General features: G+C 45.6%; 1 protein-coding gene across 1 annotated transcript in view; it reads right to left on the bottom strand.

The window, feature by feature from the left end:
* LOC124551179 (UTP--glucose-1-phosphate uridylyltransferase-like) overlaps positions 1-21,565 on the bottom strand; it is an 89,322-nt gene that overhangs the window by 14,343 nt on the left and 53,414 nt on the right. The window contains exons 6-8 of the mRNA XM_047126168.1: positions 17,132-17,275; positions 14,604-14,742; positions 9,864-10,001 (exon numbers count right to left, since the gene is read on the bottom strand). Coding sequence (XP_046982124.1) covers positions 9,864-10,001; positions 14,604-14,742; positions 17,132-17,275 — 421 coding nt within the window. The remainder of the gene's footprint in view (positions 1-9,863; positions 10,002-14,603; positions 14,743-17,131; positions 17,276-21,565) is intronic.

Consider the following 21,565-nt stretch of genomic DNA (forward strand, 5'->3'; position numbering starts at 1 on the left):
TCAGAAATTGAAGAAACGACTTCAGCGTGTTCGTAGGCACAAAAATCTGAACGAACTTCTCCTTCTTCATGACAACGCAAGACCTCAAACAAGTCTTCACACCCAAGAGGAGCTCACAAAACTTCAGTGGACTGTTCTTCCTCATGCACCCTACAGCCTCGATCTCGCACCGTCGGATTTCCATATGTTTGGCCCAATGAAGGACGCAATCCGTGGGAGGCACTACGCGGATGATCAAGAAGTTATTGATGCAGTACGACGTTGGCTCCGACATCGATCAGTGGAATGGTACCGTGGAGGCATACAGGCCCTCATTTCAAGGTGGCGTAAGGCCGTAGCATTGAATGGAGATTACGTTGAAAAATAGTGTTGTGTAGCTAAAAGATTGGGGAATAACCTGGTGTATTTCAATGCTGAATAAAACAACCCCTGTTTCAGAAAAAAATGTGTTGCATTACTTATTGAACTGCCCTCGTAACAGTATTGAGGCAAAAAAAAAAAAAATGGCTCTGAGCACTATGGGACTTAACGTCTTACGTCATCAGTCCCCTAGAACTTAGAACTACTTAAACCTAAATAACCTAAGGACATCACACCCATCAATGCCCGAGGCAGGATTCGAACCTGCGACCGTAACAGCAGCGCGGTTCCGGACTGCAGCGCCTAGAACCGCACGGCCACCGCGGCCGGCCAGTACCGAGACAGCATCCTAAATACACTGGTGTACAAAATTAAAGCTATCTCCCCGTCCTGTGTCTACTTCACGATATAGTCATACAAACTGTCAATAGATATCCGTAGGATCGTATTCTGCGCGGAAGATGGACTCCGTCAATGGGCAACCGTGCTAACGATGACGTCAGGGTACCTGTCAAACAGGGTAGTGTTTGCCAGGCAGCCCCACATCGATAATAGTTGTGTACACTGTGAGAGGCGGTGCAGTACGGCCCAGAGAAGATTCCTAACAGACTCTCTGTGGTGCAGAGCCATAGGAAGAAAGGAAGCACGGCAGGCGCAAACTGATGGGGCCCGGCGGCTTAATGTGAATCGTTCTGTTGTTTCTCGGATGTGGCGACAGTTTATAGAGACCGAAACCGTATTCCAAAGACCAGGGCAGGGCCGACCACGTGTGACTTCAAAAGAGAGGATCGTTGTTTGGGTATAATGACAAGAGAGTACCGCCACGGCATGTGCCATGTGAGCTCGCGACATGTACTGCACGTGTTATATCGAGGCAGACAGTGTGCAGAAGGGTTCGGAAGGGTTCCTACAATAACTGTTGGAGGTGTGCCGTACGTCTACCTGAGTGGCGTCGTCGCGGAAGGGCACATCTAAAGTGGAGTCATCAAAAACCCACCTCGACGGTCGAACAGTGGGCCAATGTCGCTTTCACAGATGAGTCCCCATTTAGTCTGTGGAGTGATTGTCGATGGAGTCGCATCTGCAGGGAACGTAGAACACGATTTGTGGGCCCAGAAACTGTGGAAAGAGACAGAGATCGAGGAGGATCCCTGATGGTAAGGGCAGGGATTATACTGACCAATCGAAGCATTCTTCATGAAACTGTACAGGTGAATCGACAAGGTTCAGCTGCTGTTAGGTATCGTTACGAGAGGTTGGGACCTCATCTGCGGTTGTTGCCAGGTGCTGCGTGCCTAGACGTCGTATTGATTGACGGTAATGCTCGATCTCATAGAGCACAGGTGGTTCATGTTGTCTTGGAAACGGAAGATACTGCACGCACTACGTGGCCTGCTCGCTCTCCCGATTTGAATGCCATAGAGCATGTCTGGGATGCACTAGGGGCGCGGGTTGCACCACGTCAGCATCCACGTGACCAGTTTCCAAGGCCTGGGAGCAGCGCTGCTGGAAGAGTGGGCGCCAGTGCCTCAACACGAGACTGGCGAGGTCATTCGCAGCAGGCCCCGTCGCCGTGAGGCCTGTGTTGCTGCTAGAGGCGCTCACACCCATAATGAGCACACTAACCAGTTGTCGAAATACGTGTACTAATCCGTCAAGTTGGAAGAAACGAAGGACATTTTTATCTACCGTTATGCATCTTGCAGTTGCTTGCGTTCTGTATTCTGTACAGTGTTTCTACTTTACTATCGCTTGTTTATACTGTTTTGTCGCAAAATAAAGGCAACCACGCAAATTTTCCTTTTCTTTCTTTAATTTTGGACACAAGTGTATAAGTGGGATAGTCATAAAGTTTTAATCATCACTCAGACAAAATGAAGTTGGGTAATTCTTTGGTTTGTTTCTTTGCGGGGATGTTTCTGCAGTTGTGCTACACACTGAAATAGCACAATACCAGAGTTTGATTACCTCCGTCGGTGGCCAATATTGATAGCAGCTTGGAGGCGCTACAGCATGTGACAGACAAACACCATCAGACGTCTAAGAGGCGTGTCATATGGGTCCGGCTGCTCACAGCACCAGGGTTACACAAGCAGCTGTGAGTGACTCTTGTGTAGTACGCCGTATGAGTTACTGTGAGCGGCGTTCAATAGGTAATGCAACATTTTTTTTTCTGAAAGCAGGTTGGTTTTACTCAGGATTCTAATACACCAATTATTCCCCACCCTTTTAGCTACAAAACCCTAGTCTTCAACACAATCACCTTTGACTGCGATGCCCTTACGCTACCACTCTACTGGTGAATATCGGAGTCAATGTCTCGCTGCAGCAATAACCTCCTGTCACCCACGTACTGTTTCCTGTGGAGTGCGTCGTTTATCGGGTCAGACAGATGAAACTCGGAAGGTGCGAGGTCCGGCCTTTTGGCCTGGATAAGGAAGCACTTGTCAGGTGTACAGACTTTTGTATGGCCTTGCATTATCGTGGAGAAGGAAAAGTTCGTTTGTATTTTTCTGTCTAAAAACACGCAGAACTCATTTCTTCAATTTTGTGAGGGCAGGAAAACACACTTCGGAAGTGATTGTTGCATCATATGGGAGGACGTCAAGGACAATGACCCCTCCAGAGTTCCGGGAGACCGCTACTGTGACTTTACCGGCTGAGGATGTGGCCTTGAAGGGGAGATGGTGTGGCGCCGCTCCGTGGATTGCCCTTTCGTTTCCGGTTCGAAGTTATGAACCCGTGTTTCATTTCCTCTGACGACGTTCGGCAAAACATTGTCCCGATCAGACACATAACGCACACGCAGTTCTGCACAGGTGGTCCATAGTTGTTGTTTACGGTCTCGTGTTAGGCAGCGAGGAAACCAGCGGGCACACACCTCTGAGCCCCGCAGCTGCTGCCTGCCTCTTTAGCTGAGTGCTCGGCGCGTCTGGCTGCCGTGCAGCTGGCCCGGGTTCGATTCCCGAGTGTGTCGGAGATTTTGCCTGCTCGGGAACTAGGTGTTGTGTAGGCCGTTCATCATTTCGTTATCATCGACTCGCAAGTCGCCCAGTGTGGTACCGAACGCAAGGACTTGCAGCTCAGCGGCCGAACCTTTCCAGATGGGGACTCCTGGCTATTAATGCCGTGCGACCAGCTCATTTCAACCCAATTGGGGGACGAGTGTATCAGCACTACCAACAGAGACGTCCTGTTGAGCAGCGAGGTATCTGATTTCCATCCGTCGATCATGTCGAATGAGACTGTCCACACGTTCCAACACTGTAGGAGCCACAGCTGTGTGTTACCAGCCGGCAAGTGGGAGATTGGAATTGTTTGCGTGACCTGTTGCGATGATGACACATGCCTCGCCAACGACTCGCTGTGCTTTTGTTCACTCGCATGGTTCCGCAGACATTCTGAAAGTGTCTATGAACATCTGCGATGCTCTGGTTTTCCGCCAAAAGCAATGACAGCTCTCTGCTTGAAACGCACCTCCAAGGAGGCTGGAGTAGGAACATTCGACGATCTGCCACACCAAATCCCGCGTTGCTCAACAGAAACTGGCAGAGAAAAGAACGTGTTGCCTTACTTATTGAACTCCTCTCGTACAAATTACGTCTAGTTTCTACGATACTGGCCATTAAAATTGCTACACCAAGAACAAATGCCGATGATAAACGGGTATTCATTGGACAAATATATTACACTAGAACTCACATGTGATTACATTTTCATGCAGTTTGGTAGCATAGATCCTGAGAAATCAGTACCCAGAACAACCACCTCTGGCCGTAATAACGGCCTTGATGCGCCTGGGCATTGAGTCAAACAGAGCTTGGATGGCGTGTACAGGTACAGCTCCCCACGCAGCTTCAACACGATACCACAGTTCATCAAGAGTAGTGACTGGCGTATTGTGACGAGCCAGTTGCTCGGCCACCATTGACCAGACATTTTCAATTGGTGAGAGATCTGGAGAATGTGCTGGCCAGCGCACCAGTCGAACATTTTCTGCATCCAGAAAGGTCCGTACAGGAGCTGCAACATGCGGTCGTGCATTATCCTGCTGAAATGTAGGGTTTCGTAGGGTTCGAATGAAGGGTAGAGCCACGGGTCGTAACACATCTGAAATGTAACGTCCACTGTTCAAAGTGCCGTCAATGCGAACAAGAGGTGACCGAAACGTATAGCCAATGGCACCCCATACCATCACGCCGGGTTATACATCAGTATGGCGGTGACGAATACACGCTTCCAATGTGCGTACACCATCGCAGGCGCTCCTGTCTGTGATGCAGCGTCAAGGGTAACCGCAGCCATGGTCTCCGAGCTGATAGTCCATGCTGCTGCAAACGTCGTCGAACTGTTCGTGCAGATGGTTATTCTGTTGCAAACATCCCCATCTGTTGACTCAGGGATCGAGACGTGTCTGCACGATCTGTTACAGCCATGCGGATAAGATGCCTGTCATCTCGACTGCTAGTGATACGAGACCGTTGGGATCCGGCACGGCGTTCCGTATTACCCTCCTGAACCCTACGATTCCATATTCTGCTAACAGTCATTGGATCTCGACCAATGCGAGCAGCAATGTCGCGTTAAGGTAAACCGCAATGGCGATAGGCTACAATCCGATCTATATCAAAGTCGGAAACGTGATGGTACGCATTTCTCCTCCTTACACGAGGCATCACAACAACGTTTCACCAGGCAACGCCGGTCAACTGCTGTTTGTGTATGAGAAATCGGTTGGAAACTTTCTTCATGTCAGCACGTTGTAGGTGTCGCCACCGGCGCCAAACTTGTGTGAATGCTCTGAAAAGCTAATCATTTGCATATCACAGCATCTTCTTCCTGTCGATTAAATTTCGCTTCTGTAGCACGTCATCTTCGTGGTGTAGCAATTTTAATGGCCAGTAGTGTATTTGAATACTAACCCTGCTTTGGACATTGACTTCCTGGTTACCTTTATCGGTGTTTGTTCAGTGTTCAGCCCATCAAAACCTTGGCTTTCTTTACGGATTACGTGTTTGAATCGAGAATGGATATGAAATGTGGGATGCTCCCATAGGAACCAAAACAAAATGGCGCGGTTTACTGATAAAGTCTTCATTTTTTTCAAAATGATATATTGAAGTGGACCCGGATGGCCAGCGAAGACAACGAGGTGTGACGGTCTGGGGCGGCATTTCTCGCACACGGCGAGATTTTCCAAGTCTTGTCTTCGTGCTGGCCAAACCCTCCATTAGCCAGCAAGGTCGCCGGATCCGTCCCCAGTTGAGAACGTTTGGAGCATTGTGGGCAGGGCGCTCCAACCAGCTTGGGATCCTGACGACACAACTCACCATTTGGACGGAGTCTGGCACGATGTTCCCTAGGAGGTCATCCAACGACTCTGTCAATCAATGGCAAACCGAGCAACTGCTTGCATAAGGGCTAGAAGTGGACCAACGCATTATGAACCTGGTCAATTTGTGAAGCTTCTTTTCTTGAGTAATAAAACCATTTTTTTCTGAAATTGTAATCTTTGTTTGTCTGTACATGTACGTCACATCCATCAGTTTCCTTCCCATTCAGATAATTCCTTCGTGGTGTGTCGCTTTTCGTTGCCTTACTGTATACTACGTTTTAATGTAGTTGGGACCTTAGGAATTAAGAATCTTCCTCCCTGGTCTTTGTTTAATGAATATTTCGGTGTGCTCCACACCTCCACAAATGTTAACACAAGGACAATGTTCTCGAAAGATACCCCATTCATTTTATTTGCATTGAAAGCTGTGGAGAAGGGCCTGCCTTAAATAGTGATTACAAATATATTAGGTAAGAATTTCCTCCATACAGATCGCTGTGGAAGTTCGAGACCCGAATCAGTGGTGATGGAGTAATCGAAATAATTTCTGCTACCACACAAGCTCGCGGTTTTTCAGATTATTAGATAGCGTAGGGCACAGAAGGCAAAACCATTTGCATTCCACAGATTGTATCTATGACAGACAATTTATCTTCATATACAGTCAGTAGACATGTGTGGTCTACAGTGAGAATTCTAGTTTCAGGTTTGTCTTGGTTAAGTCTGCTTAAGCCTAGCTTTTATTCCGTTATACTTTACTTAAGGTCTTGCCACTCTGAAACTTCAATGATCTCAGTCAGACATCGTTTACGTAAATGTGGGCCAGATTTAATATAAAGGGGTAACATTTCAGAGCATAAAATCCGTCATGGTCTCTCATGAATTATTATGTTAAAGTTGAAAAGAGACCAGGCTTTCAAGCTTTACTTGGAAGTGACTGGCTTTAGCTGTAAGCCAAGTAATTAATGCTAGATCATTAGGAAACTGAATTAATTTTATTCACTTAAATGTACCGTATATTCCTCAGGATCATTGTAAAATTATCGTGATATGAAAAGATACATTGAACAAGCTAGCAAATGAGGCCATAGAAAAATTTAGAAAGAGAACTGAACTTTATTTATATAAATGTGGTTCATTTTCCTAGGACTATTCTAAAATGATCACGATTATGGAAAGGTAAATTGAACAAGTAGAAAATGAGACCAAAGAGAAATTTGGAAAGAGAAATGAAGTTCACGGACAACAAAGAAAAACTTTGAAATTTTCTGATGATATTATAATTCAGTCAGAGACTACCAACTGTCTGGGAGTACAGCTGAAAACGGGGTGGATATTGTCTTCAGATGTGGTTATAAGATTAAGATCAACAAAAGTAAAACATGTGTATTCAAACGTAGTCGAATTAAATGAGGAAAAGATGAGGAAATTAGGTAAGAAAATGACACACAGTAACCAGAAGTTGGGGTTTACTATTTCAGGACCAAATCCGAATATCTCATTAGAGAAGAATTAAGGACGATAAAATTCATACTTACAACAGCAAGAACACATGTTCATAAGAAATAGGAATATTTTAACATCTAAAATAGATTAAAGTTTTAGGAAGACTTCTCTAAAAGTATTTGTCTCGAGTGCAGCCTCGCACGGATCTGAGACAAAGACGATAAACGGTACAGGCAAAAAGAGCTTTTGAAATGCGGTGCAGCAGAAGGATGTTGAAAAAAAATAGATGGGTTGGTCGAATAACTAATGAGTCGGTGCTAAATCGAATCTATAGGAAAAGAAATTTGTGGTGCAAGTTGACAAAAAGAAGGGTTCAGTTCATAGGACACATCTTAAGACATCACAGACTAATTAATTTGATGATGGAGAGAAGTGTGGAGGTTAAATATTGTAGAGAGAGGCTAAGATCTGACTGCGATAAACAGTTTCAGTGGATGCAATTTTTGTAATTACATCTTCTGTGAATGGACGAATGGGGCTGCGGCTGGTAGACGACTTGCAGAAAACAGGTACCCAACGGCCGTAAATTAATGGAATACTTTTATTACGCATAAGCAGATTATTGCACAAATTTACGGCTGTTGGTTTCTGTTTCCTGCGAGTCAGTGGGTGTGGGTTGCAGGAGTTGTGCGACGATGAAGAGGCCTGCAGAGTATAGACTAGCGTGAAGTGCAGCATCAAACCAGGCTTCGGACGGGAAATCGCAATAATATTTTCTTTATTATATTCAGAATTTGCATCGATTACTCTGGTAAAATAAGTCAACAAACATCTTGAATGTTGAGCCGTGGTAAAAATTGCTGTTTTGAACAGCGCGCCGCAGCGCGTAGTGTGAAGCAGTCGCCCTCCGTTTCTGGCGGTGGCGTCGCTGTGGCAATCGCAGCTTTGGTGTCGCCCTCTGGTGGGAAAGGGGAAGGGCTGCCTGTTCACGTGCATTTAAGGGGCGCTATGAGCCCGCCAGGGGGTCAGTCTGAGTGTGTGCAGTCTGGCTGAGTCTGGTCAGTTGGTCAGCCGGGTCAGTGTGGGGCAGTCAGTGTCTGTCTGTCGTCCGGAGTGCTAGTATGTGTTAGGCCGCCAGTCTGCACGAGTTTGTTCGGGCAATGGGCATTGGCGGTTGGACCGATCGGTTGGTCGGTCGCGCACTGAGGCACAAGATGACTTATCCGCCTGGAGCGTCGGCCCACGTGAGGTCACCACGTCAGTCCAGTGGACCGCGCCGTATAGCGGGGCGTAGTGGCTTCCCGGCCGACACGAGAGCAACAGGAGTCAACACACGACATCGGGCTGGCCGGTGCGAGATGCGACGCCGGGAGACGGGAGATGGGCGCGCCTTCCTGCGTCCGTTGAAGCGGCTGGCAGCGGACGGTTCGGGAGAGCGTTTTGGGGGTGCTGCGCCAGGTCTTCGCCAGACATCGCAGTTATTAGAAGTTAAGTGATTCGTGATATGTTGTTTCATTTACTTGTTGAATTCTACTTATTTCCTTGATCAGTCTCTCGTCCCCAGCTTACTCGTCTGTCTCCCGTTCGCATTTGTTAGGCAGTTGGTGTCTGTCTGTCTGTCGGTGTGTCATACGTTAGTAGCTGCCTCTGTCATGTTTGTCGGATTCGGTGTTAACGAATTTATTGCTTGAAGTGTAAAGGCCGAATTCCTGAAATATGCTTTTATGTTGCCTATCATCTTGAGAGGCGGTACATGTGTAATGTAGAGCATGTTTGTATATTTTATGGAAGACTGCATTTCATGGTTTTTTTAATTTAAATGGTCATTTTAGTATATGAAGTTGCCACCCTTCCACCGTAAGAGTTTTTCTTTTAAAAACAAATTGCGCCTTCGGTGGCAAGTTAATTTTTTTAATGTTAGTGTTTTGTACCATTTACATCCCTCCTATGGGGTGCATAGTTTATGTGCTTGTGTGAGTTGTTAAAAATTTTAGTTTAAGATAATGTCGTGTGTTGCAGATTTGCACCAGTGTAGTCTTTCAGAGGTGTCAAAAGGGAGCGGCAAGGTTCTCAGCCCCAAAAGCTCATACTGTCAAAATTCGTTATTTCTGCCTCTGAATAAATTGTAACTTGATGTTGAGAGGGTGCTTTCTGATTATAATTTTTAAATCTTTTTAAAAAAAGGATTTTTAGGCATAAAATTTCCATTTGTTGAAAGAAATTTTATCTGTTTTCACCAGTTACCCACTGGCAACTACTTCCACGCTCACATAGTGTGATTAACTGTGGTAATGTTCTTGATGAATCGCTAGTAAATAAAGTAAATTTTTAACAAAAGGTTTTGAAAGTAAATTCACAGTTCAAATGTATATGGCATACTTAGTCGTAATTCACCGGTATGCAGGTATGGGCCTATTAAGGGAAGAGGAAGTGAAAGTACAGAACCCTGAGGGACACTGCACACTATGTGCTTCAGCAAAACGCCAGTTTATGTCAGTGAAAGTGTAAATCGGCTTTTTGCTTCTGGCTCAATAAGCGAGTAAACAGACTGTCTGTCTTTCACCTGTGCGCGAAATGTGTAACTGGAGTTCTGTATTCTGCTGCAAGCGTCGCCCACCTGACAGAAGGGAGTTTACGAAGTCGTAACAAGACACAGTGCAGTAGTTCCTGAGTAAAGATTAGTGGTCGCGAGATCCTGCTACGGAATGCGCTCTGTACTCACCCAGACCACCATCAAAGCACTTCATGGCGGCCCCCACGGCCGTCTCCAGCTGCACAACGTTCAGCCCTCCGTCCAGCGACTTGTTGTTCACGATTATTTCCATCTTGAGCGTCTGCTCGTCCAGGACACGTTCGATGGCTGCGTGCATAAGTAAAAGACAGCGTTAGCGGGGAAATAAATGTTACTAGCAGAAAAGTAATACGCTGGAAGGAACTGTAAGAGGTATGAAACTGATATTACGTACACGTGAGTCTGAATTGATTTAACCTTTTCATATAAAAAGCTTTGAGGACTTTCAAAGGACAACCATCTGAAATGAACTGCAACCTATGTTCACAGTAATTTGTGCGTGTATTCCAATCTCTGTCTTCTTCTACAGTTTTTACCGTCTACAACTTCCTCGTAACGTCAAAGTCATTCCTTGACGTCTTAAAAGGTATCCAATCATTCTGTCCCATCTTTTGTCAGTGTATTCCAGATATCCCTCCTCCTCATTCCTGACCTTATCAGTCCACCTAATTTTCAATATTATTCTGTAACAGCACATCCCAAATACTTCGATTCTCTTCTGTTCCATTTTTCCCACAGTCCATGTGTGACTGCAATACAATGCTGTGCTCCAAACTTTCCCAAATTAAGGTCTACGTTTGATAATGTTATTCTTCTCTTGGCCAAGAATGCCCTTTTTGCCAGTGCTAGACTGCTTTTTGTATCCTCTTGGTTCCATCGATCATGGGTTGTTTTGCTGCCTATGTCTACTTCGTGATCACTAAGCCTGATGTTAAGTTTCTCGTTGTTTCCATTTCCGCTACTTGCCTTTACTTTCGTCTTTTTTCGATTTACTCTCAATCCATATTCTGTACTCATTAGACTGTTCGTTCAATTCAGCAGATCATGTAATCCTTCTTTACTTTCACTTAGGATAGCAATGTCATCAGAGACTCTTATCATTGATATCCTTTCACCCTAACTTTCAATTCCAGTCTTGAGCCTCTCTTTTATTTCCGTCATTGCTTCTTCGATGAATAGACTGAACAGAGGGCGAAAGACTACGTCCCTGTCTTACACCCTTTTTAATCCGAGCATTTCCTTCTTGGTCTTGTAGTCTTACTGTTCCCTCTTGGTTGTTGTACGTATAGCATATTGCCCATCTTTACCTATAGCTTACCCCTATTTTTATGAGAATTTCGAACATCTTGCACCATTTTATACTGCCTAATGTTTTTCCAGCTTTAAAAATGCCTTGTATGTGTGTTGATTTTTTTTAGTCTTGCTTCTATTATCAAGCGCAAACTCAGAACGTCCCTCTGGTGCCTTTACCTTTTCTGAAGCCAAACTGGTCATCTAATACATCCTTAATTTACTTTTCCATTCTCCCGTATGTTATTCTTGTCAGTAACTTGGATGCATGAGCTGTTAAGCTGATTGTGCGATAATTCTCGCACTTGTCAGCTCTTGCTGTCTTCGGAATTGTGTGGATGATGTTTTTTCGAAAGTCAGATGGTATGTCGCTAGACTCGTACATTCAACACACCAACGTGAATAGTCATTTTGTTGCCACTTCCCCAATAATTTTACAAGTTTCGATGGTATGTTATCTATCCCTTCTGCCTTATTTGATCTTCAGTCGTGCAAAGCTGTTTTAAGTTCCGATTCTAATACTGCATCCTCTATCTCTTCTATGACGTCATCGGACAAGTTCTCCCCCTCATACAGGCCATCTTTGTAGTCTGTCCACCTTTCCACTCCTTCCGCTGCATTTAACTGTGGAATTCCCCTTACACTCTTATTGATACCACCCTTGCTCTCAACCTCATCGAAGGTCGTTGAGCCGTGCTTTGGCTCGTGTTTGTGCCGTTGGCAGGTTGGCGTCGTGTATTCGGATTGTGACCTCTCATTTTGTTAGTCCGTTCACTGGCGCCACTACGTTTGCTCGCTTTGTCTGTCCGTGAGTGGCAGCAGCGGCGTTTATCGATAGCGAGTACTGTGGTACTATCTCTGGAGCGACCTCGAGTATATCGGGGTCGTCGTGTGTGGGAGTTCAGTTCAGTCGGGACGGAGCAGCAGTGAGGTCCGACAGCGCCAGCACTCGCCGACGGAGCTGGCGACACACGTGCACTGCCCGATGGAAGGACGTGGTCGCGAGAGTGCACGACCACGTCGAGGTCCGGATTCAGCGAGTTTAACTTGAATGGATCGTTATATTCGAGTAGTGCAACTTTCACTTTGTGTGTGTGTCCGTCGAAGTGACCTCATGCCATCAAGCTGTCAGTTGGCGGTTTTATTCTCCGACGTTTCCCTTGCCTGGCTTGATTGGCAACCACCGATGGTTGGTCGTTCGGTCGGTCGTCTCAGTGGACGACGTGTGTCTGATCTTTCCACCGTTTCTGTGTTCTTAGCGTTCATGTCTACTTCCAATTCGTCTTGTTGCTGTATAGTGACTGTTTTACCATTGTCTGAGTTGTTTGTGGAATTGTCTTTTGCGGTTCCGTGTGCATCTAATCAGTTTTTGAATAGGCAATTTGGTCTTAACCCTGTTTGCATACTAGGATTTGGTGGAGCCAATTTGTGTAATTAAATACTTGCCATTTGACGATGATAACTGTTATTCTATCGTGCTTTTGGCTGTCTCATCGTAGGTGGATTTTGCGAGTGTGTTGGTCGGCGTTTAAGCTGTCCCTAGTTTGAGTTGCCATCCCGTTATGTGAGCATAGCTCTTGGCTGCCTGTCTCACAGCTTACGCAGCTGTAGGCACTTTTCTCAGGTCGATCCTTGGAGCACTGTCAGTGGATCACTCCCTTCTTATTCGGTCTGATTGTGTCGAATGTTTAAAAATAATGTTTTGTTTAAATTATTCCTATTGCTCGTGGCCTTCAGCCGACAAATAATTTGAATTCTTTCTTAATAAGGCCTTCAGCCGTCAGTGTAGCTTGTGCTAGTCAATTTCCTTTAAATGATTGTTTTTAAAAATTATTTCCTTAAATAGTGTATGTGTTTACTGTAGAACCAACTCTAACTGATTAGCCCCGTCCACACCTTTTCCTGCTTTCCCAAAGTTCCACGTTTCAGTTGTTTTGACTATTGTGTGCTAGGCCAGTCCGCACTACCATTTCGATTTCTTCACATTTTTACTGCAGCCTTTTCTTCTTAGCTTCTCCGCTCTTTCCGTTTATTTCCTAACTGTTTTGTATTTCTGTATTCCTGAACTTTCCTGAACACTTTTGTACTTCCGTCGATTAACTGAAGTATTTCTTCTGTTACCCATGGTTTCTTCGCAGTTACATTCCTTGTAACTATGTTTTGCTTTCCAACTTCGGCGATTGTCCTTTCAGGATATGTCCATTCCTCTTTAGCTTAGCTGCCTGTTGCGCTATTCATTATTGCGGTATCTATATCCTCAGAGAAGTTTAAGTGTATCTCTTCATTACACTGTACTTTCGTATCCCAGTTCTTTCGAACTTTTTTTTTCCTGACTAGTCTCTTAAACTTCATCCTACTCTTCGTCACTGCTAAATTGTGATCTGAGTCTATATCTGAAGTTGGGTACGCCATATCTGATTTCAGAGTTACTGCCTGATCATGTTGTAATATAACTAGAATCTTCCCGTATCTCCCGACCTTTCCCAAGTATACCTTTTCCTCTTGTGATTCTGGAGCAAAGTATTCAGTGTTAGCATCTGAAATCTATTGCAGAACTCAATTAGTCTTCTCCACTCTCATTTCTAGTTCGAAGCCCGTATTGTTCCATAAAACTTCGTTCTATTTCTTCCCCCCCAACCGCCTTCCTATCCCCAATGAGTGTTAGATTTTCATCGCCCTTTTCGATTCCTCATATACTTTCTCCAACTCTTAATCTCCTGTCTGCAACATCGGCATGTATTCCTGAACTATCGCTGCCAGTGTTGGTTTACTGTCGATTCTAATAAGAACAACCTTATCACTGAACTGCTCACAGTAACTCACTTTCTGCTCTAACTTCCTATCCATAACAATCCTACTCCCGTCATAAGATTTTCTGCTGCTGTTGGTATTGCGATGTACTCATTGAACAGAAATCGTTATCTTCCTTCCGTTTCACTTCACTCACACCCGCTATATCTAGACTGAGTCTTAGCATTTCCCGTCGCAGATTTTCTTGCTTTCCTATCACTTTCAAACTTCTGACATTCCACGCCCCGACTCCTAGAACGTTACTCTTTGGTTGGTTATTCACTCTTTCTCTCATGGTCACCCCCACTTGGCAGACCCCTTCCGAAAATCGGAATGAGGGACTAGTCGGGAATATTTTGTCAGTGGAGAGACATGATGACACTTTTTCAATTACAAGCCGCCTGTCTATGGACACACGTTATGTGTGTCTAACGCAGGGGTTCACATTGCGTTCTGCGTCCTCATTCCGTTGATCATTGGTGGTTCTTCCTTCTTTTAGGGGCCGCTTCCCACCTCAAGGGCAAAAGAGTGCCCTGTTCCTCCGTCCGCCCCTCCTCCCTCATTTACAAGACCGTTGGCAGAACGGAAGTCTTCGGCTGCCGTTGCCGATAATTTTTATTCAAAATTTAAGCAGTGGTGAGATGCCAAACCGGGACCCATAACGTTCTGGTTACTCCTTGATCTCGGAAACACTATGAAGCACCTTTATCACAAGTTAATGAATTGTTAAGAGAAACAAAGTAATCGTGACTTTTTCTAAGGCGGATTTATATTCCTTATAAAAACTGCAAGACTCGTGCAGCAACTTACCGTCGAGCTTGACCCACAGGTTGTTGGTGTTGAAGTACTTGAACGTCTTGACCGACTTGAAGTCCTCCACGTGCTCCTTGGGCACCTGGGCGATCTCAAGCAGGCGCAGCTTGTCCTCGTAGTGGATGAGCGTCCCACCCTACATCGAAAGGTGCACACAGTGCAAATGAGAAGTCAACAGGGATATGCACGTCTGTTTCATTGGTAGGGAAAAGGCGCTTGGACCATCCCCTTGAAGACCTGAAGATGCTTTGGTGTAAAATGTAAGGGCACTAAGCGAGCGAGGTGGCGCAGTGGTTACAACACTGGACTCGCGTTCGGAACGACGACGGTTCAAACCCGCACCCGGCCATCCTGATTTATGTTTTCCGTGATTTCTCTAAATCGCTTAAGGCAAATGCAGGGAAGATTACTTCGAAAGGGCATGGCCACTTTCTTTCTCCATTCTTCCCTAATCCAGGTTGTCGCTCATGCTCCCTCGTTGTCGACGGGACCTTTAACACCAATCTCCTCCTCCTCCTGCAGTGACTTATCAAGGAAATTTTGCGCGCATCGGTTGCTTGCCACTTGCTCCGTCCCACTGCGTTCCCTTACTGCCCACGGCGCCAAGTAGCGTACAGTGGAGTGACAACCGGGGCCCGCCTATTCGAAATATATTGAAGACGAGGCAGCAGAAGGCGCCAGGTGGACACTTCGCCCAAAATTAATTTTGAAACCTTGTTCGAAAACGCATTATTCTGCGCGAAAAATAGTAGCCAATATGAGTACGTAACATGTCAGCCTAACAGATATACATGCATTGTATGTTATTTCAACAATATTTTCGACATCTATACACATGCCTCAACATAAAAAATGAATAAACCTAAGCGACTGAAGAATTATTATGAAATGAAATTAATGATTTTCCAAGGGTGCACTCCTGCAAATGTACTTCACTTTAACAATGCTAGCTTTAAAACCCAAAGTAAATAACGAGCAAGACCGATGTTAATAAATAACTCTGCGCAATTCTTTAGGGACACGCTAATTCGTTTCATTCTTTTACGCTGAATTTGCGAATCGCAACGTAAAGGTGTGCAAAGGAAAGAGGTGGTGGTGGTGGTGGTTAGTGTTTAACGTCCCGTCGACAACGAGGTCATTAGAGACGGAGCGCAAGCTCGGGTTAGGGAAGGATTGGGAAGCAAATCGGCCGTGCCCTTTCAAAGGAACCATCCCGGCATTTGCCTGAAACGATTTAGAGAAATCACGGAAAACCTAAATCAGGATGGCTGGAGACGGGATTAAAGGAAAGAGGATCTCTGGCGCCAGCTGCAGCTTAGAAACCGCGCTCTTTGACACAACGGAGTATGTAACAATGTGAGAAACAGTAATTGACAAGCAGCTCGTCGTTGGCCACTCAGCTGTGCAGTACTTGGCGCTAGGGCACTAGGCGGATGCAGAGGGGCGGAGCGAGTGGCGGACATCCGTGGCGCGCCCAAGTTCAAAAGCTGTACTTCAGAATTAGGGCCAAAATTTTTACGCGGGATTGACTACTGAGGCCGATATCTGCTTAAAATATGAGATCAAGTCGATGATGTGTCCTTGAAACAGACTGGAGAAATTTTTGTCAAAAATGCACTTCACCTGAAAGAAGTCACTTTGGAAAAATAAATTTACTCTCAAATTACACAATTAAATTTACTTAAAACATTTTTTTTCATATGAAATGATAATTAAATGGACACCCTAGCTGCAAACAGGCATTGATGTACTTCATTGGGGACATGTTGAAAATGTGTGCCCCGACCGGAACTCGAACCCGGGATCTCCTGCTTACATGGCAGACGCTCTATCCATCTGAGCCACCGCAGGCACAGAGGATAGTGCGACTGCAGGGACTTATCCCTTGCACGCTCCTCGTGAGATCCACATTCCCAACATGTCCACACCACTACATTCGTAGTGCGCCTAATAGATGTTTGCCCATCATACTCATTACTCGTGGCAGATTAATCTACCAAGCCCCGTACGAGTTCGGGGATAGCGTGTGCGTTAGCACAAGAAGGTCAATGGCGGGGAAGCCATATTTTAACTATATATGACGGTAGTATCTGTTCCCGAAAGAACGGTTACCGTGGATGACCATGCAGCTTTGCTAGAAATGAAATGATAATTAAATGGACACCCTAGCTGCAAACAACTACCGTCATATATTTTTTTCATAACTACAATTAATTTTTTGCCCGAAACGTTAGCAAAGGAAAGATTGCTGCATAGAGTGAGGGACAGAGAGAGGTGAGGAAAAGGGCTTTAAATGATATGAGACATTAAAGGTGGACGAAGTTAGCAGCTTATTAAGCGGAATAAAGAAACTCAGGGCAGGAGAAAGTGGGCGGGGGCAGGGGGGGAGAGGGGGTTTGCCTAGTCTACACCTCACGTAAGACGGATGTACAAGAAAGAGAAGAATGCAAGGAAAGAAACGCAGACTGATATATTTTGGTAGTTCTGCTCTGAAGCTTTACTGTGCGGCGATCAGGCGCTCTCACCTTGACGTCCGCCTTCGTCTTGTCGGTGACCTCCATCACGAACTCCGGCGTCTTGTCCGTAGGGTGCAGCAGCAGGTTGAGGATGTTCAGGTCCACCGTCGCTCCCAGGTTGTCGATGTTCGAAATGAAGCAATACTCTCGCCCCTGAAGCACAATTAATGCTGCCATTACTGAAGTACGGAATGTATGAACTCAAATAACGTGACGACACCACTTTCCTTGCGGTCCATCGCAATGACCCACAACATCATCTCCATTTCACCGAACTGCAACAGTTTCGTAGCATCACTTTTTCATGACAGTTTACACGAATACAATAACAAATTTAGACATTCCCAAGGATAGACCATACAGTGAACCTAGGATGAACATGTGTCCACTATAAAATTGACGTGACGTATTTATTCAACATTTTTGTTAACGTCATACAAGATGAAACATACATAAATATTTGAAATTTCACCTTGGAGCAAATAAATACGGAGACAGCCAGTTTAGTGTCAGGTGCTGTGGTTGCGATGAAAAATGGCGTGAGGGAGGATACCGGAGTGGAAAGCCAGCAGCCAGGCCTGGTGACGGTTTGAAGAGGCGCAGCAGCCCTTAGTGAAGGAATGGGTGGAATGCGACACGTCGAATGGAGGCCAGCGATTAGTTTGGCGTTTCTGTCTTACCTACGTGCGTACGGTAAACACGGAGCCGTGAACTACGGCTACGTTATTGCCAAATGCGGCGAAACAGGACCAACGGGTGTTATTCTCTTCTTGACTGCCGAAGGACAAAAACAGGTAGCCATCCACCGGAGAATGAAACACGTATATGGCGCACCACGACTATCGACAACCACCGTTGTGGAACGCTGCTACAAGCTTATGCTGTAGCGCACGTCCCGTGTCGGTAGTCGTGTCACGCAGAAGTTCTACCAACTCAATTTGGAGACAAACGTGCAACCCCTCCCCCCACCCCTCCCCTCCCTTCCCACCCCCCCGTATAGTCCTGATCTCTCCCCATCGCACAATAATGACTTTTGTCCTTTGAGAAAGGCCTTGAACGGTCAACTATTCCTGTCGGACGACGATGTGCAGCGGCAGTGACAGACATCTTCAGGCAGCACGACACAGCGTTTTACCAAATGGCTATCTTCAACCTGATACATTGCTGGGATGGTTGCCTCATTGTTCTTGGACATTTCACATGACTGCCGTACCTATTATTGACAGTGCTCCATCGAATTGAAACTTTTTCCTCGCCCCTTACACAATGAAGAGCCAAACAAACTGGTACACCTGCCTGATATCGTGTAGAGTCTCCGCGAGCACGCAGAAGTGCCACAACACGACGTGGCGTGGACTTGACCAACATCTGAAGTAGTACTGGAGGGAAATGACACCATGAATCCTTCAGGACTGTCCATAAATCCGTAAGAGTACGAGGGGGTGGAGATCTCTTCTCAACAGAATGTTGCAAAGCATCCCAGATATGCTCAATAATGTTCATATCTGGGGAGTTTGGTGGCCACCGGAAGTGTTTAAACTCAGAATGTTCCTGAAGTCACTCTATAGCAATTCCAGACGTGTGGAGTGTTGCATTGTCCTGCTGGAATTGCTCGTCAGAATACACAACGGACATAAATGGATATAGCTGATCAGACAGGATGCTTACGTATCTGTCACCCTGCCAGAGTGGTATCTAGACGTATCAGGGGTCCCATATCACTCCAACTGCACATGCCCCACACCATTACAGAGCCGCCACCAGATTGAACAATGTCCTGCTGGCACACAGGGTCCATGGATTCATGAGGTTGTCTCCATACCCATACACGTCCATCCGCTCGACATAGTTTGAAACGAGACCGTACTGACCAGGCAACATGTTTCCAGTCATCAACAGTCCGATGGCGGTGTTGACAGGCACAGGCGAGGCGTATAGCTTTGTGTCATGCAGTCATCAAGGGCACACGAGTGGGCTTTCAGCTCAAAAAGCCCATACCGATGATGTTTCGTTGAATGTTTCGCACGCTGACACTTGTTGATAGCCCAGCACTGAAATCTGCAACAATTTGCGGAAGGGTTGCAATTCCGTCATGATGAACGATTGTCTTCAATCGTCGTTGGTCCCATCCTTCCAGGATCTTTTTCCGACCGCAGTGATCTCAGAGATTTGATATTTTACCTGATACCTGATATTCTCGGTACACTCGTGAAATGGTCATACGGGAAAAATCCCCACTTCATCGGTACCTCGTAGAAACTGTCCCATTGCTCGACTATATTACCACATTCAAATATGATAACCTATCGGTAACTGATCTAACAGCTGCGCCAGACACTTGTCTTACATAGGCGTTACCGACTTCAGCGTCGTTTCTGCCTGTTTACGGATGCTATACCAGTTTCTTTGGCGCTTAAGTGTAACTATAAGATATAAATATTACTCTTGAAAAGGAAGTCAATAGTATACGAGGTCTTCCATAAATTTTGTGACAAACGTTGAGAGATTGTAGGGAGTGTCTCGAGGAACAAATCGAGAATAGGAACCCTTGTCCGCAAACGTCATCCGATGACGCTACAGAGCGTTGAAGTTATAGGCGCTGGCTCCTGCCAGTAGGCAACCCTTCGTCAGCAAACGTGACTTTGTACGCTGACGGGCCGAAGGAAGGACGTCTCGCAGTGTTGTTTATTGTTTTGTGATCGCCACTGATTGCCACGGTCGCCAGTGGAGAAGATGGAGCTGGCTGCTGCGCAGACAGGCCTCGTATCCTATGAACGTGATGCACTGTTGCCTCGGTGGATGATCGCTTCGGACATTGGTTTCCATCCACTGAATATTTCTCTCCTGGGACCGTCTAAAATCTGTAATGGTTTTCGGCGTACAGGAGAAAAATAAACTGCAGATGCAAACTAGGGTCGATAACCCTCACCCACCAAGACAGTAGAGCATTATATTCATAGGAAGCAAGGTCTGTCTACACAGCTGCTACCTGCATCTTTTCCACTGGCGTTCGTGGTAGTCAGTTGCCATCACATTCATAGGAGCCAAGGCCTGCCTACGCAGCACATAGCAGTGCCTGCACAAGTCGCACACCGATGCTGATGGAGGTAAGAACCGCTGTGTTTACCGTCCTTTATATTCGTGGTCAATCAGTATATCTCATGTTCGTTACCTCTGGTGGCTTCTCACATTCTGCTAGTTAGGACTCTCTAAGCTCTAGACGATCTTTATTTCTTGTGCAACTGTTTTGCCCTTTGTTGCTGGTATTCCCCACAGCGGAACTGCTATCTGACGAATAGTGCAGAAGTGTGGATTGATGTCGTCCCCTGTTGTAAAAAGTATACCTCGCATTTAAATGCGTTTCTAAAAATTCAATACATAGTTATTCTATTAATTACTGCTGGTCTTTCACTTGCTTGTGGTCTTCCGACCGTTCCTTATCTTATCACTAGCAGCTGCTTTAGCGTCGTCATCTGATGCTGCCAAAAGGAGCACGAGATGTGCAGACAAGATTTATGTTATCTGCTGATAGGGAACTCGTATGAGATAGCATGTAATTAAACTCCCTTTCATGACAGACTTACTTTTATTTGGCATAATCGCCGCAATTTAATTAACACATTTATAACATAATTGGACTAGTCTATGCTTGGAATGTGAGCCGTGGGTGTATGTATGTTTGATTAAATATGTCTTTTGTTTACTAAAATAAGAGTTACTCGGTATAATTTGTAACATGTCGTGTATCAGAGGCAGTCTGATCATGTCCGAACGCAAAAAAAGGAAACCAAAAACAAATGATGAACTTCATCTCAAAAAATTCACCTTCTGCCGTAACCTGCGATGCCTTTCCAACCACCTTGCAAAAACACAAACACCATTGTATTATTCCGCTCACAATTCACAAAGCTCAAACCTACCCTAACGCAGCGCTCAAGTACTTCGGCGTAACTCTCGAAGTAAAACTAACCTGGTAACCTTGACTACTGACCACCGAAAAAACCGTCCACAATTCACTGAAACTACGAACTAGCATAACTTCAAATTCTGCGACTATCATCGGCACACACAAAATCTCTTTCCACAACATTATTACCTGTGCCAACGGACAATGCACTTCCGCTCCTACCGACCGTAAGATAGAAGTGAAAAATTCTTCTAGTAGCGTCAAAGAGCAGAATACACGAAACAGTCTACAGAAGACTGGAACGAAATCATATTGTGTATTAGATATCCTCTGAAACACAAAGAACATACCGACGTTTCGACCGTCTTTAAGGCGGTCATCTGCAGGGCGACTAACTGCTGGTTTCTTGTGAAGGTCTTTTGGTGGCATCACAGATTGATACCACCCTCAACGACGTCTCACAGTTAGGAACGGAAGTGCACGGTTCCAATGGACGCTGACAGCAGTCTCGTGGGGACCTTGCGCACCCAATGATA

This window comes from Schistocerca americana, chromosome 9, assembly GCF_021461395.2.
Source record: "Schistocerca americana isolate TAMUIC-IGC-003095 chromosome 9, iqSchAmer2.1, whole genome shotgun sequence".
Taxonomy (NCBI): Eukaryota; Metazoa; Arthropoda; class Insecta; order Orthoptera; family Acrididae; genus Schistocerca; species Schistocerca americana.